General features: G+C 42.1%; 1 protein-coding gene across 1 annotated transcript in view; it reads right to left on the minus strand.

Annotated features, from left to right (window-relative positions):
• Positions 1–216: 216 nt before the first annotated feature.
• The window catches only part of CLIC6 (CLIC family member 6), a 30,415-nt gene continuing 7,010 nt past the window's right edge, over positions 217–23,621 (minus strand). The window contains exons 3-7 of the mRNA XM_085297721.1: positions 6,178–6,287; positions 5,594–5,719; positions 4,563–4,669; positions 3,417–3,598; positions 217–2,086 (exon numbers count right to left, since the gene is read on the minus strand). Of these exons, the coding sequence (XP_085153847.1) occupies positions 1,925–2,086; positions 3,417–3,598; positions 4,563–4,669; positions 5,594–5,719; positions 6,178–6,287 (687 nt within the window). The 3' untranslated portion in view covers positions 217–1,924. The remainder of the gene's footprint in view (positions 2,087–3,416; positions 3,599–4,562; positions 4,670–5,593; positions 5,720–6,177; positions 6,288–23,621) is intronic.

Raw genomic sequence — 23,621 nt, forward strand, 5'->3', positions numbered from 1 at the left:
GGTGACATAGGTGATTCCTCAAAGACRAATCAAAGTTTGTTTAAACTTTGCCTCTTATTTCATAAAATCCAGGTCACTCTTGCAATGCATCTTGCCAGGAAATTACCAAGGAAATAAAGACAGGACACTGTTCAAATTACTTACAGATTTGTGTATTTTATATTTAAATTTGTAAGGCATATGAAAAGAGTATATAGATTTTATGTCATATTTTATTTATATATATATATATATATTTGAAAATACAAAGTAGCAATTAGTAAAATTTAGTAAGCGACTGCTCAGCTATCATCCCCAATATATAAATTCAAAACTGAGAGAGGGAGGGGAAAGATATTATGTCTGTTCTCTAAAGAAGACAAATTAACACTCTGTATTTAATGCTCTTTACAAAAAACTGTGATAGGACATTTGCATCAGAACTCACAGTTGTAGTGTATAGGATGATGTGTGTATGTATGTAGTGTGTAGGATCAAAACATTGCAGATACAATATACCTGRCACGTATTGTTACTGTAAGTAATGCTTTGTAAGAAAGTAGGTATATATTTCACATGGGSAAAGATGAATGACTATTCTGTAACAGTCTCTTCATGGATACAGATGTCATAATGGGCTATTTTTTAGCCATTTTCACATCTATTTTGTGCACACAGGCAAAACAGATCCAAAGGAAATTTCCAGATGACCCTATGACCAAAGCATTGCACTTCTACTCCTACTTGCCAGTTGAGGGCTTGCTCASCAGAAAGCAGTTGGGGATGTACCTCCTCTCAGGCCAAACATCTCTAGTGGTGCACTCCCAGATGCCAGCTAGAAGATACTTCTCACCAGTACTGACTGCCTTGAACACAGATTCCTGCAAGGCTGGAGGGGCTCAGCAGAAGCAATGTCTATCTTGTCCCTGGTTAGATACTTCTCAGATCAGCTGTAAAGCTCTCAGTGATGAAGGCCTAAAAACTGGCCTGGGAAATTCAGTACACTGAAGCTCAACCAGCAGGAAAGAGTGAGAAAGGACTATTACTGTCTCASCTCTTTTCATCCTCTTGGCTTTCAAAAATGGGAGTCATGGAACGACAGGAAAGAGTGACCCGACCTTAGTAGCTGGAAACAGATGTTTTCTCATTCCTTGTCTCTACAGTGACAAACAAGTCTCCCCCATCAAATATTTATTATTAGATAGTCTACAGGCCAGGCACAGTCTGTGTTCCCCTCTTTGACGGGGATCACCAGAACTGGAAGAGGCTCGGTGGATCGTGCAGCCTTGAGAAAGGAGAAGGCAGGATAAATACTGAAGACGACTCATGTRATGTGCAAATGAGTTGTTCTTTGCAACCTGCTCTACAGGTCTCTAGCAGAGAGGAGAGGGCTTCCGGGAAGGCAGGTGTGGTCCCATCTACCAATTGGCCCTTCTCCTGGATAAAAGAGGGTGCTGTGGGCATGCCAAGAGTTGGCTTGCAGCCCTCTGATACTTATGGAGAAGCAAACAGAAGCCTTTCTGGTAACTGAAATTTGGCAACAAATATGAAACAGAGATCAGAGGCAGCAATAATGACAAATATGTGTGAGAAACAGGACTATTTCTTCCCTGAATCCAGTAATATAGCATAAGTCACTAGTCTATAATTTTTCTATAATTGCRTGACCTACACTGTTCCCCTAACTTTAAAAAATGGTTTAATATTGATCCTTTACGTTGGAATGCAGTACACACATTTGTGTGTGCGTACATCTATACAAAGACACAAACATATACATGTATAATTTAAGAATGAGCAAATAATGCTATATAATTACTGTAAAAGAAGGATTGGCCAGTGAAAGAACTTACGCTGCAGAGTATACAGGGTTTTTTCCCCCCCCCCATCTTGGCTGGTGCCCGCCTAAACCTCAGAAGTAAAGAAAAACAGAAGCATCTTCCATTTACTTCATTCTCTTTGCAACATCCAAATATGCATACTCAATTTCTTGATCAGCAGGACAAGTGTTTGTAAATTCATCTCTTGCATATGCATTGTTCAAGTATCTYGAAATCCCTGTCATTTCAGGTGGAAACTCAAAATTTCTGTATTTTTTTGCAACAACCTTTTATTAAAAGAAAAAAGAAAAAGATTATTAAACACATGATCTGCATAAAATAAATCTGYATAGTAGGGGCAAAGGAGAAAAAAAGAAGACATGGGACAAAGAAAGCTAGCTAACTAGCTAACCCACTCAAAAGGATTTATGTAGTATAAATACTCTGCTAGAGTTATGCCAGTAGACTACACCTCCTGGAGGAGATGGAGCTTAAAACAGCAGATGAACTAGCATAAACCAGAATTAACAGAATACTCTTACAGTAATAAACTGTCCCACAGATGGAAACTTTCACTGAAATAGAAAGGAGAAAAATAAAATACTAAATTTCACACGACTAGGGAAAACAGCTGTTACCTAGCGCTTCCCTGTGGGTCAGCGAGGATGGCTTGACAKTCATCCTCCACCATCCTTTACACTTCCATCTGACATAACACACCCTTTGCAAGGGTGCTGTTGACCCCCTCTACCTRTTACATTTAGCTGTGTATGTGCCTGACCTCTGACAGGTGTGCCGTGGAGTGGGAGAATGCTTGCGCTGTCTTGCTGTTGCCTGTGGACATGTTTCAACCATTAGGTCTCCTAGGATAGTTTTCACTTGTGAAGGTGTCATAAAAAATCAATCCGCTCCTTCTCTGACAAAGTAGTAGTCAAAATTACAACTTTCTGAAGTGACCTTGTTTGTATAGAAACCAGATGAATTTCCAAAGTGGCCTTTTCCTCTTCCAGAGCCTGGTTGGCCCCAGCGCAGCCTAGGGACAGGCTCTAGCAAAGCCCAGACACCTTGGTACCCAGCACTGCTGGAGGAATGTGGCAGCTCCACAGCCCTGCAAAAAGGGGCTGGGAGCTTTGGCTAGGAGGGTGCTGGGTCCCCAGCCAGTGTTACTGGTATTACYGGTGATGTTCAGCAAAGAAGGCATTTTGGGTTAAAGTTGGAGAGGTTCAGACTTCACCAGTTGGTGGCTTCTTGAATTGGCATGGACAAATATCATTTAATCTTATTATTCCATGGCACTCTGCATGTGAAATGCAAATAAAAACATTTCTCTACTGCACTGAAAATAGTACCTCACTTATTTAATACTTGTGTGATGCTTAGAGAGTGCAGTCCTGACCCAAATATGAAACCACATATTCCAATTGTAGAGTCCTCAACCCGAGGATCTTACTAGCTTTGCTCTAATAAAATGGCYTTGTGTATTAGCATTCATTGTCCCTACATTTAGACAGCTGTTGTGCAGCTTCAGAAAAGATACAGGATTCCTCTGCCTTCTAGAAGTGAACTTGGGCTTCTGTATTTCCCTCCTTTTCAAAATGCTAAAACATAAATGCAAACCTTAATTATATGGAGCTTTGGTAGGAGGTTGCAATCTGCTAARGTAAGCTCATCTCCATCCAGGAACTTCCGGCTGGAAACAGTGATCTCCTCGGTGCTGTAAGCATCAATTTCATCCGGCAAGGGGCTATTTAAGTAGTTGTCCAGCTTCCTCAGGGCTTTAAGCAAAGATTTTTCCAAATCTAGGTTAAGACAATAAAAATGTCATTCAAGATTGTACCAAGGTCTCTCTTGACACCCAGCAGACAGGCAACTCCTGCCTTCTGTCCCCTGGCACTAGTCCAGCTTGCAGACACCCCGCCATGCCAACTCCTGCAATTCCTTTATCCTAAGCTTAAAACCTAATGCTGGGATAACAGCTATAAGTAGCTCTGTTTGGTTCTGAGAAAACCAACCCAGATCTGTTTAGCCACAAACCGCTCCTGAAACACGTACAAGGGGTGTTTGTGCAGAGTGGCACGGCAGCATGGCCAGAGATGGTGAGGCTCAGGGCAACAGTGGCAAGGTGCCATGCTGGAGTGTACGGGAAACCTGCCTGTGAGTGCTGTGCTTTGTGCACAGYGTAGTGGGGTGGAGGCAGCAGAGGCTGGCAAGGGTGGCTGTAGTTTACCTAGGCTAGCRGTGCCAATGCGTGACTGTGACAAGGGGAGAAGGGAACAGCAAGGGGAACAGGGCTGTGAGCTGGAGGACAGAGAAGTTAATGCACAGTACTGAGGGTCCTACTCCAGGTAAGTGCATGGGAAGGTAGAGCCATGGGGTTAGAGCCTTCATTACTGACACAAACAGAAGAGAAAGGCAACGGGAGGATGGCGAGTGACAGACCTGAAGCTAGGGTCCTACTTCAAGCAGGCAGTGCTTGTAGCAGAGGCACAGGGAAGGTGCAGTGTTAGAGGCCTGGGAGCTGAAGAACATGGGAGGAGCGGGAGCTGGTGTTCCCATGTTGACAGCGGTACCTAAGCAAACTAACTTTGGGAATCTCCAACTAAGAGAGGGAACAGACCCAGATTTCCAAAGCTTTTATGTTCTGGGAAACAACTGCTTACTCTAAGTTGCAAATGGGATACCCACAGAACAGTATGCTAAATTGTACTGTCTAATTTGTTCCAGAAACTACCAGAGCCAATGAAAGGACTATATAGCACATACTTTCATTAGCATCTTTTCTTGGGTTCTTTATGAATGCAGAGAATTTTGCAAACACATCATTTCCTGCAGAGTTAGACTCAGGGTGGTTTGGTGCAAGTTTGGGATACCTGAGGAATTAAAAGAAACAAAAAAATGTTATGCAACTAGCCACATTTTTTTAATCTCCAATAATTTTTTAATATACATCATTTAAACTGCAGCATCGCCCCCTTGCAAACAACATATGATTACACAGAGCTTCTGGAGCGAATCATCCTAAACTAAGGATCGCTTGCCAAGTATGGCCTCTGGCCCATACCTAAACCATGTGGCTCACTTCCTTTTCCAAAGGGAGACAAGAAATGGAGGGCAGCTGCTGTCCTCAGGGAGAAACGGTGCATGGGTGGGAGATAAGATGCTGCTGSTGGTGGGAGAGCTAGTTTTGGGAGAAATGGAAGAGCTGCCGGGGTGGGACAAATCCCAAACCCAGCCCCTGGTGTGTACTGAGGTTGGCCCACCAGCCACTCAGAACAAGCACTGACAGTCTTTGCCCCAGGACTCCTAGGAYATAGGTGGCTTTCACTAGTGTTTTAACTACTTGTTCCCAGTAAGCGCAATTTGTACAGTGTGAAGAGGAAACCTCAAATACACACAAATGGAGGAAAAGAGGTCAGATTTCTGTAATGGTATGCAGGTTTCTGCATATACTTGCTGCAGCAGGGTGGATTTTATGCCTTGGGAATGACTGTAGTGGCATAACATAAACGTGGGCTAAAGGTGAAGGCAGTGGGAAGAGCGYAACCAGCAGCCTGGGGCAAACCCCGGGGCCAGCCCTTCTGCAGCACCAGGCCTCGGCTGTGTTTCACTTCCCTCCGAGTCGCCGCTCCCAACAGGTTCAACTGCAGTGGCCCCTCCTCAGCTTCCCACCCTCATTATAACTCAGGAAGCTAATCAAGGGCTCAATCCGCTGAAACCAAAGGGGACTCTGCCCCTGACCTGTGCCAAGGGCCAGGAGGTGCTAAAAGCAAAAGAAGTGGCTGGGGATACAGTACCGGGGCGGCGCTAACTTTTCTTCCAAGAACTCCTCAATCTTATTGACATCGGTTTTCACTTCACCGTCAAATGTCATGAAGGGAGGGTTCGTTCCCGGGGCCAGGTTCTGCAAGTCCGCGGGTTTTCTAATGGGAGGAAAGAGACTGGGTTAATCACAACAGGAACTACATTTTCAATTTCTATACTTAATTGCAATGAACTGTTTCAGCTTTGGAATGCCAGATTAATATCTGTCTTACATATAAATAAAACATAGCCAGCTGCCTCACACTGGGGTGGTGAGAATTAGCTAGCCCATACCTGAATGTGCTCTGAAAAGCTAAAACTGCAGTCTTATGTTACAGAGACCTACTACAAAACAGATTAAAATCTCAAATGCTTCGAAGGAGTTAGTCCACTTTCTATTAGTGAACATTAAAGAGGAGTCAGGCATACAAACTGCTGTCATAACACCGAGGCACAGTGCAAATAGTGTCTGCTGATTTGCGTGTGCTTTTCAAATCTGTCAGAAGAGATCCACCCTTTAAAATCACCGCTTTGGTAAAGATTCTCTGAAAAATGACAACTCCTACTGCAGCCTCACCTTTTCAGATCCACGGTTGTGACATTAAATATGACACCTTTTAGCCACAGAATCATGAAGAGTCGCTGAGAGAAYGGGCAATTTCCAATACTTTCCCCATCACTGCCAGCCTACAATAAAAAAAAAGTATGTATATATCTATAATAGTGAATTTTGATAGCAGATAGAGTAAAAAAGCAGAAAATCCAGATCTGCAGTGAGTATGTTTAACACATTACTTGTCTCTACTCATATGTACTTTCACAGTTTCTTTACACYCTTCTCCCAAAATGCACATAGATATGATGAATAGTCCTGTCATCTTGGACATTAATGTGTAAAGAATGTTTTCATAAGTTGAAAAACAAAATTGGAATCACAGCATTCTTTCCAAGGGTAAAAGTCTCYGCCTCATTTGTCTAAGTGTACATAAATCTACCTAAATCATTGCAAGATTAAAAAAGTTTAAATCAGTTTACGATCACAGGAAACAGGTATAAAAAGATTTACCAGCATAAATTGAGCAGTAATGCCTGAAGCACTTAAGGGAATAAACAGAATAAATCAAATAATAAAGTGTTTTAAACCGAACAACTGCAGGGGCCCAGGGAGAGGGAAGGAAGTTGCACAACGGCCTTGCTTCGGCTGAACGCGCGAGTCCCGGCGCCTGGCTGAACTGCGGGCTAGTGGAGCACGAACGCCACGTAACCGCAGCTAGCAGCCGAGGGGAACGCGAAGCGGGSGAGAGGGGCACGCGGTTGCCCCGCGGCTGAGGCGCAGGCCACCTCCTAGTTTTACACGCAGAGCTCCCACTTCTCACGCTTAAGCGCGACTGCGCCCGAGTCACGCAACCTCGCTGCCTCCGTGCACCTGTAATGATGATCTTTCACTTCGGCTAAGCAAATCCTCACCCGTTAGGGKAAAGCACAGAGGCTGCAGCTCACCACACGTGCCACCGCAGAAGCGTTGCTCTAATTTACTTCGTCTTGCATTTTGCTTAGAGGTTGCATTAGAATGAGGTGAAGCCTTGTGTAGTTGCCATTGGCTACGCTAGGCTTTACACGATGGTGTTGCAASAGATGAGAGGTCTGATCTTTCAGGCTTATGATTCTCCGAAAGTGTGCACTTTTAAAACTTGCTTCAACATTACAAAATTAAAAAATCAAGTGTGCCATTTACTTAGTTAATGGGTTAGTTCATTATGTTTGTAGGTGGTTTCATATAACCAAATGACATGCAGTAAGGAAACCAGTTCTGCTTGCTCTTTCACCTTTCTCTATGCTATCAAATTAATCTCAAAGMGAGCAAAAAGTTTTCCATATACAACATTACTGTTAGATTGTTTTAAAAAGCTCACCTTCACAAAGAGCTCTATGTCTGGAAATGAGCATCTAGTCTGGAGCGAGCAGTTTTCYGCCATGGAGCTCGAGGAAAGTAAGAGGAATGATCCTCGTCTGGCTCGATAAAAGCTCTTACTCTCCCTATCAACCTGACGGAGTCTCCTCGGATAACTTTCTGCTTCTTTCTRCTTTTGCAATTGTGAAACTACTGGCTTTTGTGGTAGCAAAAAACAAAACAGCCTATTGCCTTTTTCACTGCCTGGGAATAAAAACTTTCAGAAATGCTAAAAAAGCCAGACCACTGTATTAGCTAGTCTTGTTTTGTAGGTGGCAAAAATGAGAGCTYGTCATAAAAGCTACTCTTGTATTTTCCCTCCTACTCAGAGCACTGCTCTGTAGTGCTGTATAGTTTACAACAAGAATGATATTTGGCTGAAAACCACTGTGTATTTCATAAGAATGAGATGACTGCCAATGCTACTAGCATGTGCAATTCAAAACAGTACTAAATATGTGACACCATCWTTTTTTTTCTCAAAGAATGTTAACATATATCCTATCTGCTATGCAATGTGTGGCAAAACCTGGTGTAAAATCATGCTGCAGCCTGTGCCCGGTCCCAGTTGCTGTGCAAGGAGGGAGGCAGTTGTGGCACCGAGCTGCCCGTGGTGGGAACCTGCTCCCATCCAGGGTGCTCCTGGCTCTGCCATGCCACATGGCAGGCCTCTGCGGGAAGCCTCCAACCTAACCATTGGGTTGGGATCGGGACTTCCCAAGACCTAGAACAAACACTGGTCCAGGAGAAATGGTAGGACAGAAAAATCAATATATTAAGTATTCATTTATAAAAACAGATGTTCTCAGCCATAATAATGCAGAGTTACACAAGAAATGAAAAATCAGCTAYTCAGGGCGTGAAGGAGATATTAGTTCCATGTATGTACATAATGTTTCAGTGTCCTGGGCAAAGAAATGCCACATGTGATGCTTTCACTGCATCATGATCCGTAGAGGCTTTTCAAATGGAAAGTAGCATTAACACTATAAGGTGTAAAATCATTCAGTGTATACTGTGGGATCTTAAATAATTTATTACAGAGGAATTTAAACCATTAAACTAAGTCAGTAAAGAAATAATCTTACCCTAAGAGTTTGCTACGTTTGGRAATTACAGCACATGTGTCTAGAAAAGCAGTTCCTATAAATAATTTGACATTTTCATTCATTCAACCTTTATTAGGGAAAAATAAATTATCTCATCAGGGTTAACGTACCATTCAGAGGGCTATGTGATCAAGAGTGACAGCAGGATGAACTTTTCCCATTCAATTACTATGTTCTCCTGAACATTAAATACTAAAACTTTGGCTCTAACTTTTCCTGCTGGAGCTAAGGAAACGTGGCCGTTGCTTTGTTTTGTCCCATATTGCCTTGGTGACAGTAAATTTCAAGGAGTTAGACACAGCAGTTCCAGTCCGCTTTTCTGGGGATATGTCCATAAGGTAGAGTCAGAGATCCAGATCCAGACAGACACGTTACCATGACAAATATAGAAGCGAAGCAGACAATGTGTCCCAAATTGCTATTAAACTGGAGTGACAAATAGACTATCAGGAAGCTGAGGACTACCAGCAGCCTTGGAGAGGTTACAGAAGCAACTGCATGTCTTGTTTCTAAGTGCAAACATTTTAAGCATCTCACCACTATTTGGGAAGAAAATTTACTTCAGCACTACTGTTTTTTTTTCTCTTTTTGCAATGGATAAAATAGCCAACAGCCAATCTCTCATCCTTTTCTCTTTATGACTCTGCTAGCAACCTATAACAAAAAGTAAGTCACTTGAACACTGAAGAAATGAATGAGAGATTAAGCATTGCTCCAACCAGTAGCGCTCCAACAGACTGCTCTAACTGTTAAGATGATAGTTCATTTGGGGTTTTTGAAGTGCTTTTATTGGCCAGTCCTGCTGGCGTTAAACACCCCTCTAAAGTCCAAGAGGCTGCTGATCTTTACATTTTGAGCTGTCTCCCTATCCCACAACAAACAGGGGATTTAAATCATGTCATACCATCCGAGTTGCATTCTGTGCAATGCAGGGAGCCCAGTCTCCAGCCAGCACAGCTGAGGGCACCTACCCAGCCTTGCTGTCCCCTGTGGTTACAGGAACCACTTTGCTTTGCAGCAGAAGGGAGGCAGCGGTCACTCAGGCAGCCAGAGCCATGAAGCKGGTGAGCAACATCTAGTTTTAGGAGGTTGAAAGCCATTTGGTCTCCCGGGAGCTGAACTCTGGGCAGGAGATGGAGGGAGGACAAACCGCCAGAGTTTCTACTAGCCCTAGTGGGGGACAGATAACGCTCAATTTCTTTCCAATCTACAAAGCTGGAGGCAAGTGACAGAAAAAATATGGTAGCCCACACAATAGCACAAGCTGTTACTTAACCTTTGCTTGGCGCAACAACAGCAAGTAGTCCCTGCTGAAGTGACTGCAAAGATCTCAAACACCAAATCGGACTCAGCACTTGACATGTTTTGACCCAGCAGCAAAAAGATACTGCAGTCAGTTTTGTGTAACCTTAGCTGAACATGCTGAACAGCCCAGAATATGACTACTTTGGCCTAGCAAGGAAACCAGGGTGAATACAGCCAGCTAAAATTACTTCAACATCCATTCTGGCTTACAGGAGACAACACTGTTCTCATAACTCAGCTCATCTAATCCAGRGAGCTACAATTCCTACCGGATAGAAAAGCATTCATTACACATACCAAAGGTCTTCATTCAAGTTTCCAAGCAGAGGGTCTCCCTTGTTGACACCCACACTCAAAAATCATGACTCAGGACACTGAAATAGCTTGATAGCTCTGGATTCAGCAGCACAATAGCTGAATGATGCCATCATCATATGACASTGTACTTTCCAATAACGGGTAGCCTTTTATTTTTTAATACAGAAGTGAGAGTGTGTCTCAGTATCATACCTTGCAGGAACATGATACAGCAGTGAGAGAATCAGAAAAGGCCTGCCCATCCATTTGCTAAAATACTAAAAAGAGGACAGCACAGCTATCCCAGGAGTAAAACTCCCTCCCCAAAGCCTTTCAGGGATACATTACAATGAGCTGGGATCRATACATGCACCAATTTAACTAACTTCCTCACCCATGTGTTTTGTKATGACCCAAGGTGAAATCTTAATTCCAGTGAGGTCAAAGGGAGTCTTGGTGTTGCTTCAGCRGAAGATTGTGTTTCCAAACTGATTATAATCTTAATGACCAGGTAAATAGTGGTGTAATTGCAAGCTGACCTTCACCTGCAACTGGTGGGATATTCTCTTAACATCCAAACCTTGCTGGCGAAGCAGGCAAAGTCACAAACACTCAWGCCTGGTTTTTTATGCTGTTCTGCTACTTTAATGCATGCCTAACCAGTGTCTTGAATAAGTGGCATTTACATTTTAATTGTGATCAGTCAGGGGGTCAATATGCTATTTTTTTAGTAACACTGGGATTTAATGAGTTCATTAATCAAACAATTACGACAGCCATTGCTGCAGATGAGAAACATTTCAAGCTGTGCATAGAAGCTTTCTTTCAGAGCCTTCAGAGTCGTAGGCAGGGGGTTGTATACTGTGACAGTAACAACTTATTAGACCTCTCTGTAATCATGTGCCATTACTTAATGGGATTATTAGCCACCACTCCCTGCTTGCATTAATTTTTCTCTGTTCCACGCTTTCTTTGGGTTTTCTTTTTCTTATTTTTTGTTTGATTTGTGAGCGTGTGTGTGTATGCACATGTGTGTTGGGTCTTACTCAAAGATACCAAAAAGGGGAAAAAGCTCTCCACACCCTTCTTTCCACTAGTGCTTAAGCTCACAGGCATAAGCACCATCACATCTTAAGCCAATTTCATGAGGTAGCCAGACCTTATGCACAAGATATTAAATAGGGTCACAAAAGAACCATATTCATCTCTTGGGGCTGCTGCCGCTTTGATTCAGCTGCTCTGCTTTTCTGAGTTGMCTCAGCACCCTTATCTATAGCAAAAAGATAGTGCCTTTAGTTGCTCTGCCTCTGGAACTGGTATCAGATTTTGTTTTGTAACAGTTTCTGTCTAAACTTCTCAGGAATCTTTTTTTTTTTAAGGTTTGACCTCAAATGTTTTGTGCATCCAAAATTTTGATGAGAGTGGAATTTATTTTTCTCAAATTTTTTATTTCCTTCTGAAGGTTTGAGGGGGAAAATATTTCAAGAAAGAGCAGAGAAGGCTTGTTTGTTTGTTTTTATATAATTACATACCCTACAACAGAAAGGAGGACAGGGAGCACAACTTTTTCATCCCTCAAGCTGAACTCCAATTCCATTTTTTTTTCCTTCAATGCAAGGGAGCTATGTTACCTCTTTTCCTGTATTTACTCTAGCTAAAAGGTAGGTTTATGCAGCAAGTGGAGCAGAACCACTGCCTACTGGGAGGGAAAGAGCTGTCCAGCTGGGAACACCCTCATGTGTCTGCCTCCTTCCTATTCCGCTCAGCCAGTGATCTCAGGCTTAACTGGAATTTTCCTGCAAGTGCCGTGTTTGATCCCCAGCTATCAGACAGTTTTTGTGTGTTCATCCTTCTCATACCACCCTCACAGCTCTCCTTTCCTTTTCACATTGCATTTGGTGTCCTGTCAAAGAAAAGCAGCAAAAGCACCAGGCTMAAAACTACCGCCTGAAAAACTAGGAGCAGTTTGCGAGCTTGGGTCAGAAGCAGGAAGCTGCCGTGAAATGAGCCCGGGTGCAACTTTCGAGAACAGCAGCTGTTTTGCTTTAATTCCTCCCGGGGACGTGCTCGTCCTGCATGGCTAAACTGAGCCGGTCACGTGCTGGTGCCCACTGCCACCCCACGCAGCTCTGCGCGCGCAACGGGAACTCTGCATCCAGCGCCGCTACCCCACCGGGGATGCCTGTCACCTACCTGAGGGGGCTAAGGAGAAAGTGGAGGGGTCTGCCCACGTGTCCCCTCCTTCCAACCCTGAGACAAAACCCCGCTGCCCTCTGCTTCACCGTAACGCCTTCAAGCCATTTTTTAAGAGTCTGGTCATGCATGCACCATAACTTCCTGAAATGAAATAGTCCTCAAATTTCTTAAAAACAATACCAGAAGCATCTCCTTATCACTGAAGGTAAATTATTTACATGGCCAGTCACTTGGCGGTTGCTGCACCATTTAACTGCTTCCTGCAGAGCTGACAAGTTGGCCAGGGCTTTGTGGTTGTGGTTAATGCTCCTTCCACTCAAGCCGCGTGGCCCAAACCCATCGCACTGAAGTGCAAGTGGGAGATGAACCCAGCCATTTTTCTTTCCCTGTTTGCATGCATTCAAAGCAGGTCTCAAATCATAATATTATCTCACATTATCATGATTTGAAATGATAAAAATCCTAGAGTTACTTTTATCAGTGTGGAATCTTTGTTTTAAGGGAGGGGAAGAAAAGCGTTTTCACTAAAGACCTTTTATAAGGAGTCCTCATCACCAATAAGTTTCACAGATTTGGAGAAATAATGCTGACAAGACCATAGGCAGAGAGACAGAAAGCAGTATGGACAGAGRGGAACCTCCTGAGGTTCAACAAGGGCAAGTGCAGAGTCCTGCACCTAGGGAAAAATAACCCTAGRCACCAGTACAAGCTGGGGGCTGACCTGCTGGGGAGCAGCTCTGCAGAGAAGCACCTGGGAGTGCTGGTGGATGACAAGTTGGCCATGAGCCAGCAATGTGCCCTTGCAGCCAGGAAGGCCAGTGGTCTCCTGAGGTGCATTAGGAAGAGTGTTGCCAGCAGGTCGAGGGAGGTGATCCTGCCCCTCTACTCAGCCCTGGGGAGGCCTCATCTCAAGTACTGTGTCCAGTTCTGGGCTCCCCAGCACAAGAGAGACATGGAGCTACTGGAGAGAGTCCAGCACAGGGCTACGAGGATGGTCAGAGGGTTGGAGCACCTGCCCTATGAGGAACGGCTGTGAGAGCTGGGCCTCTTCAGCCTGGGGAAGAGAAGCCTGAGGGGGATCTTATCAATGTGTACAAGTACCTGAAGGGAGGGTGTCAAGGGGAAAGGACAAACTCTTTTCAGTTGTCCTGTGTGACAGGACAAGAGGCAATGGGCAGAAATTGAAGCACAGGAAGTTCTGCCTGACCGTGATGGGGAATTTCTTCCTTGTGAGGGTGACGGAGCCCTGGCACAGGTTGCCCAGAGAGGTTGTGGAGTCTCCTTCTCTGGAGATATTCAAGGCCCACCTGGATGCAACCCTGTCTAACATGCTCTAGGTGACCCTGCTGAGCAGGGAGACTGGACTAGATGATCTCCGGAGGTCCCTTCCAACCTTACTGATTCTATGATTCTATGACTGCACTCTCGTACTCCCACTAGCACAAAGAGCCTTCAGCCTTGACACAGGTCCTAAGAGACCCACATATTAGGCTGCAGGGTAACAAGAGATTTTTTTAGACATCAATCTTGTTGTGTTGGTGTTTTGTGACAGATACATTGTTTTACTTCAAAAAAAATCTTTGAAGGTACAAAACTTGATTTTTTTGATGTCTGCTACAGTATTCATGCAGATTACTATAGTGCCATAGTGCTGAAAAATACAAAAATTTTCAGTATCAGTTTTGTAAAAATGCAATAAAAATACAGTTGCAAGTTGTTCTGATTCAACAAAAGCAACTATAATGCACTGCAATAACATATGATAATGTGCTACAATAACATATGATGCATGCTGATGCTATAGAAGCACCACAGATATGTCATTTGGGTAAGCTCATGTTCAAACTACAGGTTTTCGTGAGGAGGAAAGAGATTACATGGAATTTTCTCTATCTAAACACCATGTTCATTTTGTGGCCTAGGGCTAGGGCATATACACCCAAACACTGAATTTTACAGAACTGTTTGGATGCCACCTACTGGACTCGAAATGAAAATCTTTTGACTTCTGCTCCTGCAGTGATGAGCAGTGGCAATGTCAGATGTTACCACATCAAGAGAGGTTTTGCCTTAGAGAAAAGTCTGCAGACTCCCACCCTCAATATTACCTCAGATACTGAAATAGTACTTTCAGGTTAAGTTTTAAGATAAAGTAKCCCAGCCTTCTGTAATTTAAAATACATTTTAAATGGACAGAAAGTAAACATTTCTCCACTAATTATTTTAGTACTTTTAAACAGACATGTAGTTCTGCCCRTTTGCTAATATCAAGCATTTAAAACAGATGTTTCCAGCTGCTGTTTAATTTCTCCACTGAACTGCAGAAATGTTCATATTCAGAATGTTGGTGGTGGTTGGGATTCCTGCGCATAAATTGTATTTTGGTACTTACTAGTGTGGACTCTTGCTCTGTGTGAGATCCCCAATAGTGAACCTCAGTGTAGACACTTCAGGAGAAATATCTCTCTCTCTCTCTCTCTCTCTCTCTCTCTCTCATTTGTTTTTTGTTTGTTTGTTTTCAAACAAACTGAGCATCCCGATCTCTGACGAGTACCATAAAGATTTTTGTCTTAAAAATAATATTTCTGAATATAAAGAGAAATTTAAGAACATGTATCCAATTTTTTATTTTCAACAGTATTACAGGGTTTAGAGAACACAAACCATTATCATCCATAGTTTGAAGAACGACAACTTTGCAAGCTCAACAACACAGTTTTTGTCCTAAATCTTAATTAAGCTTTCATGTTAAGAAGGCAACAGTAAATATAACTACAAGCATTCTGCTAAAAATAGCBGCTTTCTCTTTTTATGGTGACAAGATTAAAAAAAAAAAAAACAGCAGAGGGAAAAGGGAGGGGAGCAAGTACACTAAAATCTTCTCTCTAAAGAATGAGGGGCTGTTTTGGCTTTGCCCATCCTCTGCTGAAGCTGGAAGTCTGCCTGTACTGAGTCAAGTGCAACCGGGACTAACTATGAGCGCTCTCCTTCCAATAACACTAACATCTGGTACTGCACCAGAACAATGTCTATGGTGAAGTAGGAAGCATGGCCCCATCCCACATGGGCAGGAATAATCTTCTCTATCCTCCACCCCTAGTGCAGGAAGGACAAGTTAGGACTTGGAAGATTACCACAGCTGCAGCCTTCAGCTGCATCGTAGACAAACTCCCACTCTGCACTCCCCTCGGAGCACATATTTGGGTTGCTCAGGATGTGATCTCAGTAGTGAGATCATTAGATGCAAGACTGAAAGGATCCTAATGACCACTCATCCAAATTAACACCCATGCTGGCAAGTTGCAGGGTGTATTACAGGACATGCAAARTCAGCCATCTGGAGAGTCAGCAGAAAAATGGACCTTGGGGCTTCTGAATGTCTCCCACTCTCTCCCCTTCATCCTACTCCTCTTTCAAACCACAGTCTGTGTGTTAGGGAACACATAGCTTTTAAACAGGTAAGTAGACTCACCAACTGCAAATGGAAGGATGGGTCCTTTGAATTTTCTATCTGCTAAAGTTTGTAGCCTGTTGAATGGCAACCTGAAATGCAGCTAGTTACACTGGATCAAGTGGATTTAATTTTGTTGTCAAAATAAAACAGYTTTTGATTGCAACTCCTGTGCACCCATAGGTGAGAAGTGACAATAAAAAAAACAAAGCATTGATCCACTTTACATCCTAATGATCCAGGCTGCAAAWAGACACACTTTGGTAAGAGAATGTGATGTAAAGGGTTTGTGGTCAGATCAGAACACTGTGCAAAACCTGGAGGCAGATGAACACAGAAAGGCAGGAAGGAAATCTGAAGGAGGAAGCAAAAATTCAATCTGCATGCACTTAGGCTACATCATGAACCACTACTGGCAAGARGCATGAAGCCCTCTCTACTCTAGCCAATGGATGTGGTGCGTTACAGGGAGACCAGCAGCTCAGAAGGTCCCACTGCACAGAAGAAAACATCATTAGCCAAAAAAMCAGATGACATCTAGAGCATGAAGGCAGCTAGAAACAACTCAGTTCATGAGCCCTGCTGGCTTTCCTGTTTTCTTCCTCCCGCTCACAAAAACGAAATCATGCACTAGAGCAGGAGGGAGCCTTGCAAGTCCTGCCTGGCACTGCAGACAAACATAGGGATGTGTTTCAAGCAGAGATGCTGGAGAACTATCTACTGAAAGAGAGATGGAGCCTGGCAGCCCAAAAGGCAGGAAATACAGCATTACCAGTGCAGCATCCTTGCAGACCATCAYGCACCCAAACAGCTCAGGCCTCACAGAGGCCAGGAGGACTCAGAAGGCATCTCATCCACCAGCTGACCTGATGTTGTAAAGTCATCAAAACAAGGTACAGGCACATATGGAACCATCTAGCAGAACAGCAGCAGCAATGGATAGGGAGCAAGTCTCCTCCCTGTGAAAACAATACCATCAGGGAGTATTCAAAGATGAGATGCTTCAAAGATGAGAATACTTGGAAGATTGAGTTTCATCAAAAGGCTGGTGATAAGGAGTGATAACTTTCAAACAGGTCTTACCTGCTACGTGCCTGGGCCAAGCAACAGAAGGTTGCTCTGGGCACTTGTAGCAGACATCAGCAGGGTGCAAATCATTAAAGCATGTACTTAGGTCCTCCCTTTGATAAAGAGCCAGTTCAGCAGCCCAAACATGCAGCCATCAGGTGTTATTGCCCAGTGCACAATTCACAAAGCAGGCTACAGAGGTGATTTCTTAGGATCTTACTCTAAGCAGCTATGGGGTATGGAGCTCCAGGGCACGGAGCCTGGATATTTTACTATCAGCTACTAAACTGATGCAGACACGCACAGATGAAGAAGAATGTGGTTGGGATCCTCAAACAGAAGGATTCCTTGGTCAGCCCAGCTTTCCCCTTTGCCTCATGGGGAAAGGGAGAAGTGTGGACATTTAGTAGTAACTAGGAGCTATGTACTAAGTCCTGCACAAATCTAGGATGAAGAGACTGCTCCTAACTTAAACAGAAAACATATATGGAGAACATTAACAGTCCTTTATATAATGCTGTGTTAGGTTGAGGTTTTTAGCCAAAACTGGGCCAAAAAGAAATGCCAAGGGAAATAGAGCACAGGAAGTGAGTACAGGTGAAAGGTGGTAAAAGGAATCAACTTTTCACCTGCACAGCTTCAACTGACCACAGACCACAATTAAACTCTTTTTTTTGTGATAACAAAATAAAAAAAAAAGTAGATTAAAGTTTGAGTCTACCTACAGTTTGGGTGTTAATTAGGTATATTTACATGCTGCAAAARTAATGATGCGGCTTATTAGTGTTTATCTTATTAGTAGTATTTGCTTATTATTAGTGATAATATAAGATGGACTCTGTGCTGGAACAGTGCTCTTCTGGCTCTGAATCTGAGTCCARACTGAGCTTCCAGCTGCAGGATTAATGAAACTGTTGCTACCTCACAATTTAAATCTTGCCAAGCTTCAGATGGTATGTCTCGAAGACTGGCTACCTAGCGTTTCACATCTTCTAATAATTTCATTAATAAGACTCTCTGCCTTCTTTTAGGCTTCTGAAATTATGCATTTATATCTTTTTTTCACGTAGTATTTGATATTATGATTATGTTGTGTCATTAGATTTCATAATTCATGCTTTCAGTGAGGCTCTTTAAAAATGAGATAATCAAAATACTTTGGCTTTTGTTTGAACTACCTCTTTGAATTCTTTTGGTCCCCTGAACATGTTGAAGGATTAACAGAGTGCTGGAGTTTCTTTACAGAATATTTGCCTCGCTCTTAGGTATTCTGTATTAAACAGTGATCCCCGCTCAAAGGGGTTATATACACCTGGAAAGTCTAATCCTCTATAGACGATAGAAAGGAAAAAGAAGTCTGAAGCTGTAATTCTCTCTGGTTTCAGTTCTCTCTTTCCCCAAGATGCCAGCAGGCATTTCAGAACAGAGAAAGCCTCCATTATTCTAACTTTTGCTACCTTATTTACTTACTTATGGTCTGCTGGGTAAGTAATTATTACCAAAATTAACTTAATTACTTAGTAAGTAATTAAATGATTTTGATGCAGAGGAATCCATTTTCCTTCATTAAGAAGTAACTTTGCCGCAAAAAACTTCTTACCTTTCTGAAGTACTTTCATAAACAATTAGACCAACCTATTTGGTCTGAAAAGCACTAAAAACCAACACAAAGCCCCTTTCCATGTTAATAGCTGCGTCTCTCAAAACTGACCAAGTGAAAACAGCAGTATTAACCAAACGTTACTTAAGAGAGAAAAAAAAAAAAAAAAAAAGAGAGAGAGAGAGAGAGAAGCAGAAGGTATTTCGGTTCAAAGGTTAACTTGTTCCAGAGCATTATAGGCATCAGTTTACAGGAACTTATAATCCAAACATCTCCAGAACCACTAGTAAGGACAGAAGGTAGCATTCAGTATTAAGAAGTCAATCAGATATGTTAGACCTTTTTTTTTTTATTTTATCCTTTATAGAAAAGGCCCAAACTCACTCCTGTTGTTTAAAGGAAGCACCCACTTTCGATTTTCAGTATCTACAATCTCTTCAGTATTTCTACGAAACAGCGTGTCTACCTGCATGCAGGTCTTCTAATTCTTGTAATATGTTTCTAGAAGCTGTGGTCTTGCTGATATTCGCTCCCAGTTAAGTTAAAGGAATTATGAAATTAAACCTATGTATGTATGCACTCTTACAAAAGAAATGTAAAATAGTTCTGCTGATTTACATAAATTACTGCTGTTAACCTTGGGGCAGGCCTTTAATGCTGTCACAGGTATTTTCAATTGCAACTATGGCTCTCTAGGGAYAGTTAAAAGCAGTCAAACAACAGGTACTCTTAAAAAAAATAAACTAAAATCAAATTCAATAGCAAGATGAAAAATGCAAATTGTGGATTTATTTCCTCAGATATCTTGCAACTACCTGCGTTAGGTCTGCAAGCAAAGCAACCATGTACTCGGCATAACGTGGCACAGCGCTGTGCCGGGGTCAGGATGAAACCATCGGTACCTCTCAGCAGGGAAAGCCACTAAATAAACATAAGGGGTGCCTGCAGCTTACTAGTTGGCATCCACAGTAGAATAAGCACATGGTAATAAAGCAGAAGCAATGGGTAACCAGTAATCCACTGCTTCGCGAACTAAACAATAATTTGCTTAATTAATAAATTATTTCAACAATGATGCCTGACCATCACAAGCAAAACTATTTGAAGCAGGCGCTTCTCTAGCACTGCGCTCCAGGGAGGGGGAAGGCGGCCAGGTGCTCCTGTGGCCACACCAGCACTTAGAGGGAACCATAAAGGAGTCTTCCCAGGACTGCTTCAGTTTTGAGGAGATTTTTGCCTTGCGCTCCAGGATTGCCACCCCCAGAAGGGCTTGCAGTGCTTCAGCAAGCCCTGCCACAGGGCTGGGGAAAATGCAATGTTTTCTCTGGTTTCCATCTCCAAGTCTTAACGCAGCCACCACGGATAGCCTTCAGTGGGCCAGATTTTAAACTTCTTAGGAAAAAGAACATGTCCTTTTTATTGCTTGTTACACACTGGGCCCATACTAACAATAACTAGTAACATGTTGCTTCACAAATACAATGATTTTCTGTAATAGCTTACTATTTTCCTAAGACACTCTGTAAAGTTATTTCAACAGATAAGTACTAATGGTGATTATGAATGGGAAAAAAGTACTATTTATCTCTACCCTTTTACAAGATTTACTTATAAGATCCTATTTAGGAAGTTTGCAAGAACTATGCAAGGCAAGGAAAATGAAACGCAAAAACAGATAGGAAAATTGATATATGGCTAGCAAAGACTAAAAAACTTCAACTACAATTCAGTAGGGAAGTCTTGCAAAACCTAGGAATATCATTCTCCTATACAAGTAATTGTAGTATTGCTTCAGTTACATTTGTTTTAGATCTCAAAATAGCACTACTTTCAGTTACCCTCATTTGTTTGTGTTTTTTAAGTACACAATGATAATGGATTATACGTTTATTACTCACAGAGAGCGACTGAGATTTTTCAAACCAATGGAAGTAATCATTGCACGTTCTGAAAAATGGAAGCCATTCTATTTTACTCGAAGATGTGACAAAATCTCTATTGCCCTCAGAAAGACCACTCTTTCTAATCCCTATCCTCTCTAATGTGAAGATTCTTAATTTAGTTTCAAAAACCACCAATAGCCTAAGCAAACTGAGCCCTTTTTAACTGAACTTAGTTAAAATCTGAGCACATGTGAACACTGGGAAACACTGCCCAGCTACTGATCACTAGCTTTGCACATTTATATCCAAGCAATTCAAAACTGAATTGCCTTTCACTACGAATTCCGACTAGAGACTTATTTCTGTCTGTGTTTGTGTTAATGTGAACATTACCAGGTCACAAGTGCACAAGCAACACACCAAATGCTATTAGCTATTTATCCTGTTACAAGAATTATGTTTAAATACCTCAATGCTATTTCTAAGCCGCACTTAATAACACGGCAAGACACCAGTTGAACATTCTGCATTGGGACAAAAATCTTATATCCCTGATAAATTCTTGCGAGGAATTACTTCAACAAAAGAGTATTATATTCTAGAACACATTATAGGTCCTTGAAAAACAGATTAACTGGTATTTTACTGACACATCCCGTTTTACACTTTACCATATGATACTTAACCAGCAACATAGCTGTGCTGTTGCAATCTAAAAGCAAAAACTATACATACATATAAACTAACAATAATTCAGGTTGTAAATAAATTAGTTTAAAAAAAAAGAAGTAAATGAACAATTTTATGCTGCTTTAGGAAGCAGGTCATTAAAAGTATGGTGAGGGGCTTGAGAAAATAATTGTTCAGTGGTATTTGTAATTGTGATGATTAAACCAAGCTGGTAAGGTGAAATATGAAGAGAGGGGATTTTTTTTTTCCTCCTCCACCTCCAGCAGTGATATTTTGATCCAAATAGAAAATAAGCCAGATGACCAGGTAAAATGTTACCAGTAAAAAAAACCCTATCAGCTCCAGCAGGAATTAGCAAAGACTTGTCCTGAAAGAATAGTTTAAATTAGGTTCAAGTACCTGCAAAAAAACATTAGCTTGACACATTGTCTTGCCACAGGAACCTGAAGCTTTCCGCCTCTYGCACATGTCTGGTACCTCACACTGCTATCCAGCACACAAGTCTCACATTTTTCATTTGTACACAACTGCTGCGTGAACATCTTTTGCTAAGTAGCTCTCAGACAGCAATTTAAGATGACATATACACAAACCGCCACTGTTTGGCTTGAGAAACTATTTGTATTAAGGAATTAAACACGCTTCCTTGAGAGCTGATGAGGCTGATGTTATTGAAAGCAACTGGAAGGCAATCTCTCGACTTGCTCGGTCTTCTATCAGTAAATAATCAGACGCTGCAAATGGAAACGCATATAATGAAATGTCACGCTGCGATAAGGAGTTATCGGAGCAGAATTATTATCACGTAACCTTCATATGGCATTTACTTACAGTCCTAGGTGAGAGCCCAAGGAACAGGCAATTTCTTACTTTTTAGAAGAAGCAATGAGATCTTGGCTCAAAAGTCAAGACACAGAGAATACAGTCAGCCACGGAACACAAGTATATCTCCACGCTTCAGCTCCCCTTCTATAAAACACGAAGTATTTCCTTTTGCTAAGATTATAGTCTCTGAAGAGCAAGGTCTATTTCTTGCTCTGAAGTAGACAGCCACCCATTCAAAGTGACTTCGTCTGCAATAAACATCCTAAAAACATGTAGTCATATTAATGATTTTCATTACCATTTCTGCTTCATTAAACTATCTTTTAAAGAATAACCATAAATAGAACTTTGCATGGATCCTTACAATAAAGAGCACAAGACTGTACGAAATGCAGAAACAGGGCGTCCCTCTGATGGCTAACCCAGGCTAGGGTCCATAAAGGTGAAATGCCCCAAAAGCTGAAATTTTTTGTCAAGAGAGTGATCATAAGATTGTCTAATCCCCTTCCTACACATTGGGCAGCAGAGTTCTGGAAATAATCTATTTCAAATGGAAAAAAACACATAGGGAAAAAATTGTTGTAGGATCAAACTGGAAGGTTTTTGGTCAGTGAATTGAAAAAAAAGTTTATTTTTGCTGGTAGGCAGTTTAATAAAAGCAAAATACAGATTCTCACATGGACTGAGTATCTTTTATAACACCCACATGGGAACGGGACACAATACCTCTTTATCTTTTYTATGTCCACTATATTTTTTTCCTCAAAGCATGTGGCAGCTCATCTCAGCCCACAACAAATCCCCAAATCAGCTGCAACCAAGGGCCACTGGATACCTGTTGCTATTATAGGAAAAAACAGCATGTGAACCATATCTTGCCTAACCCGTAAGGCTGCTGGRTACTCCTGACTCCTCACACTTTATCTTTCTGATGCTGTCTTGTCTCACTTTGCAGCTATTATTAAATATTGATGGTGTTAGAGAGAGAGAGGAGAGAGAGAGAACAGGAATAACTCTGTAACTCTATGTCTATGGCACTTGCTCGAGTGAAGGATGCAYGCTAATCTTCTGCTCCAGGCAACAACATCATTTTGGGAACAGTGCCTACATCCAGACCAAAGACTGGCAGGTAGTATTTCCTCCAAAAAAGAAAAGAAAATCTTTTATTTAATCTGAACAACCTGCAAAATTTGACCTGAATTCATTAATAGTTTTCATTGACTATACTTACATTTTTCGATGAGTTCARTATCGGCCAACCCCCTTTGCTTCCCTCCCCCAGAAACTCGCTCGTCACATTCTGATGGTTTAGATTCRCGAATGCCAGAGGAGTGCTGTGCACTCGTTTGTTACTATGAATCAAGCCTCAGATCAGACAGACAGCAGGAAAATTCCCAAGCACAAGCTGCGTGATAATCACCTAATGCAGCAGCTGGCAAAGTTTCTAAAGTGACTCGTCAAAGTTTTTAGAGATGCGGCCATCCAGGACCTACAGAACAAAGGTTSACTTCTGACAACCAGGGGCCAAGGACAGGAAGCAAATCAGGAACATTTTCATCTTTGCCCCTGGTTTGTAAAGCATGTGCGATCGGCCTCCCGATGAAGACACAGGAACTTGGTGAACACAGGCTGCGCACTTGAATTTT

The sequence above is a fragment of the Rhea americana genome, unplaced genomic scaffold, assembly GCF_003343005.1.
Source record: "Rhea americana isolate MKP2758 unplaced genomic scaffold, rheAme1 scaffold_130, whole genome shotgun sequence".
NCBI classification, from domain to species: Eukaryota; Metazoa; Chordata; class Aves; order Rheiformes; family Rheidae; genus Rhea; species Rhea americana.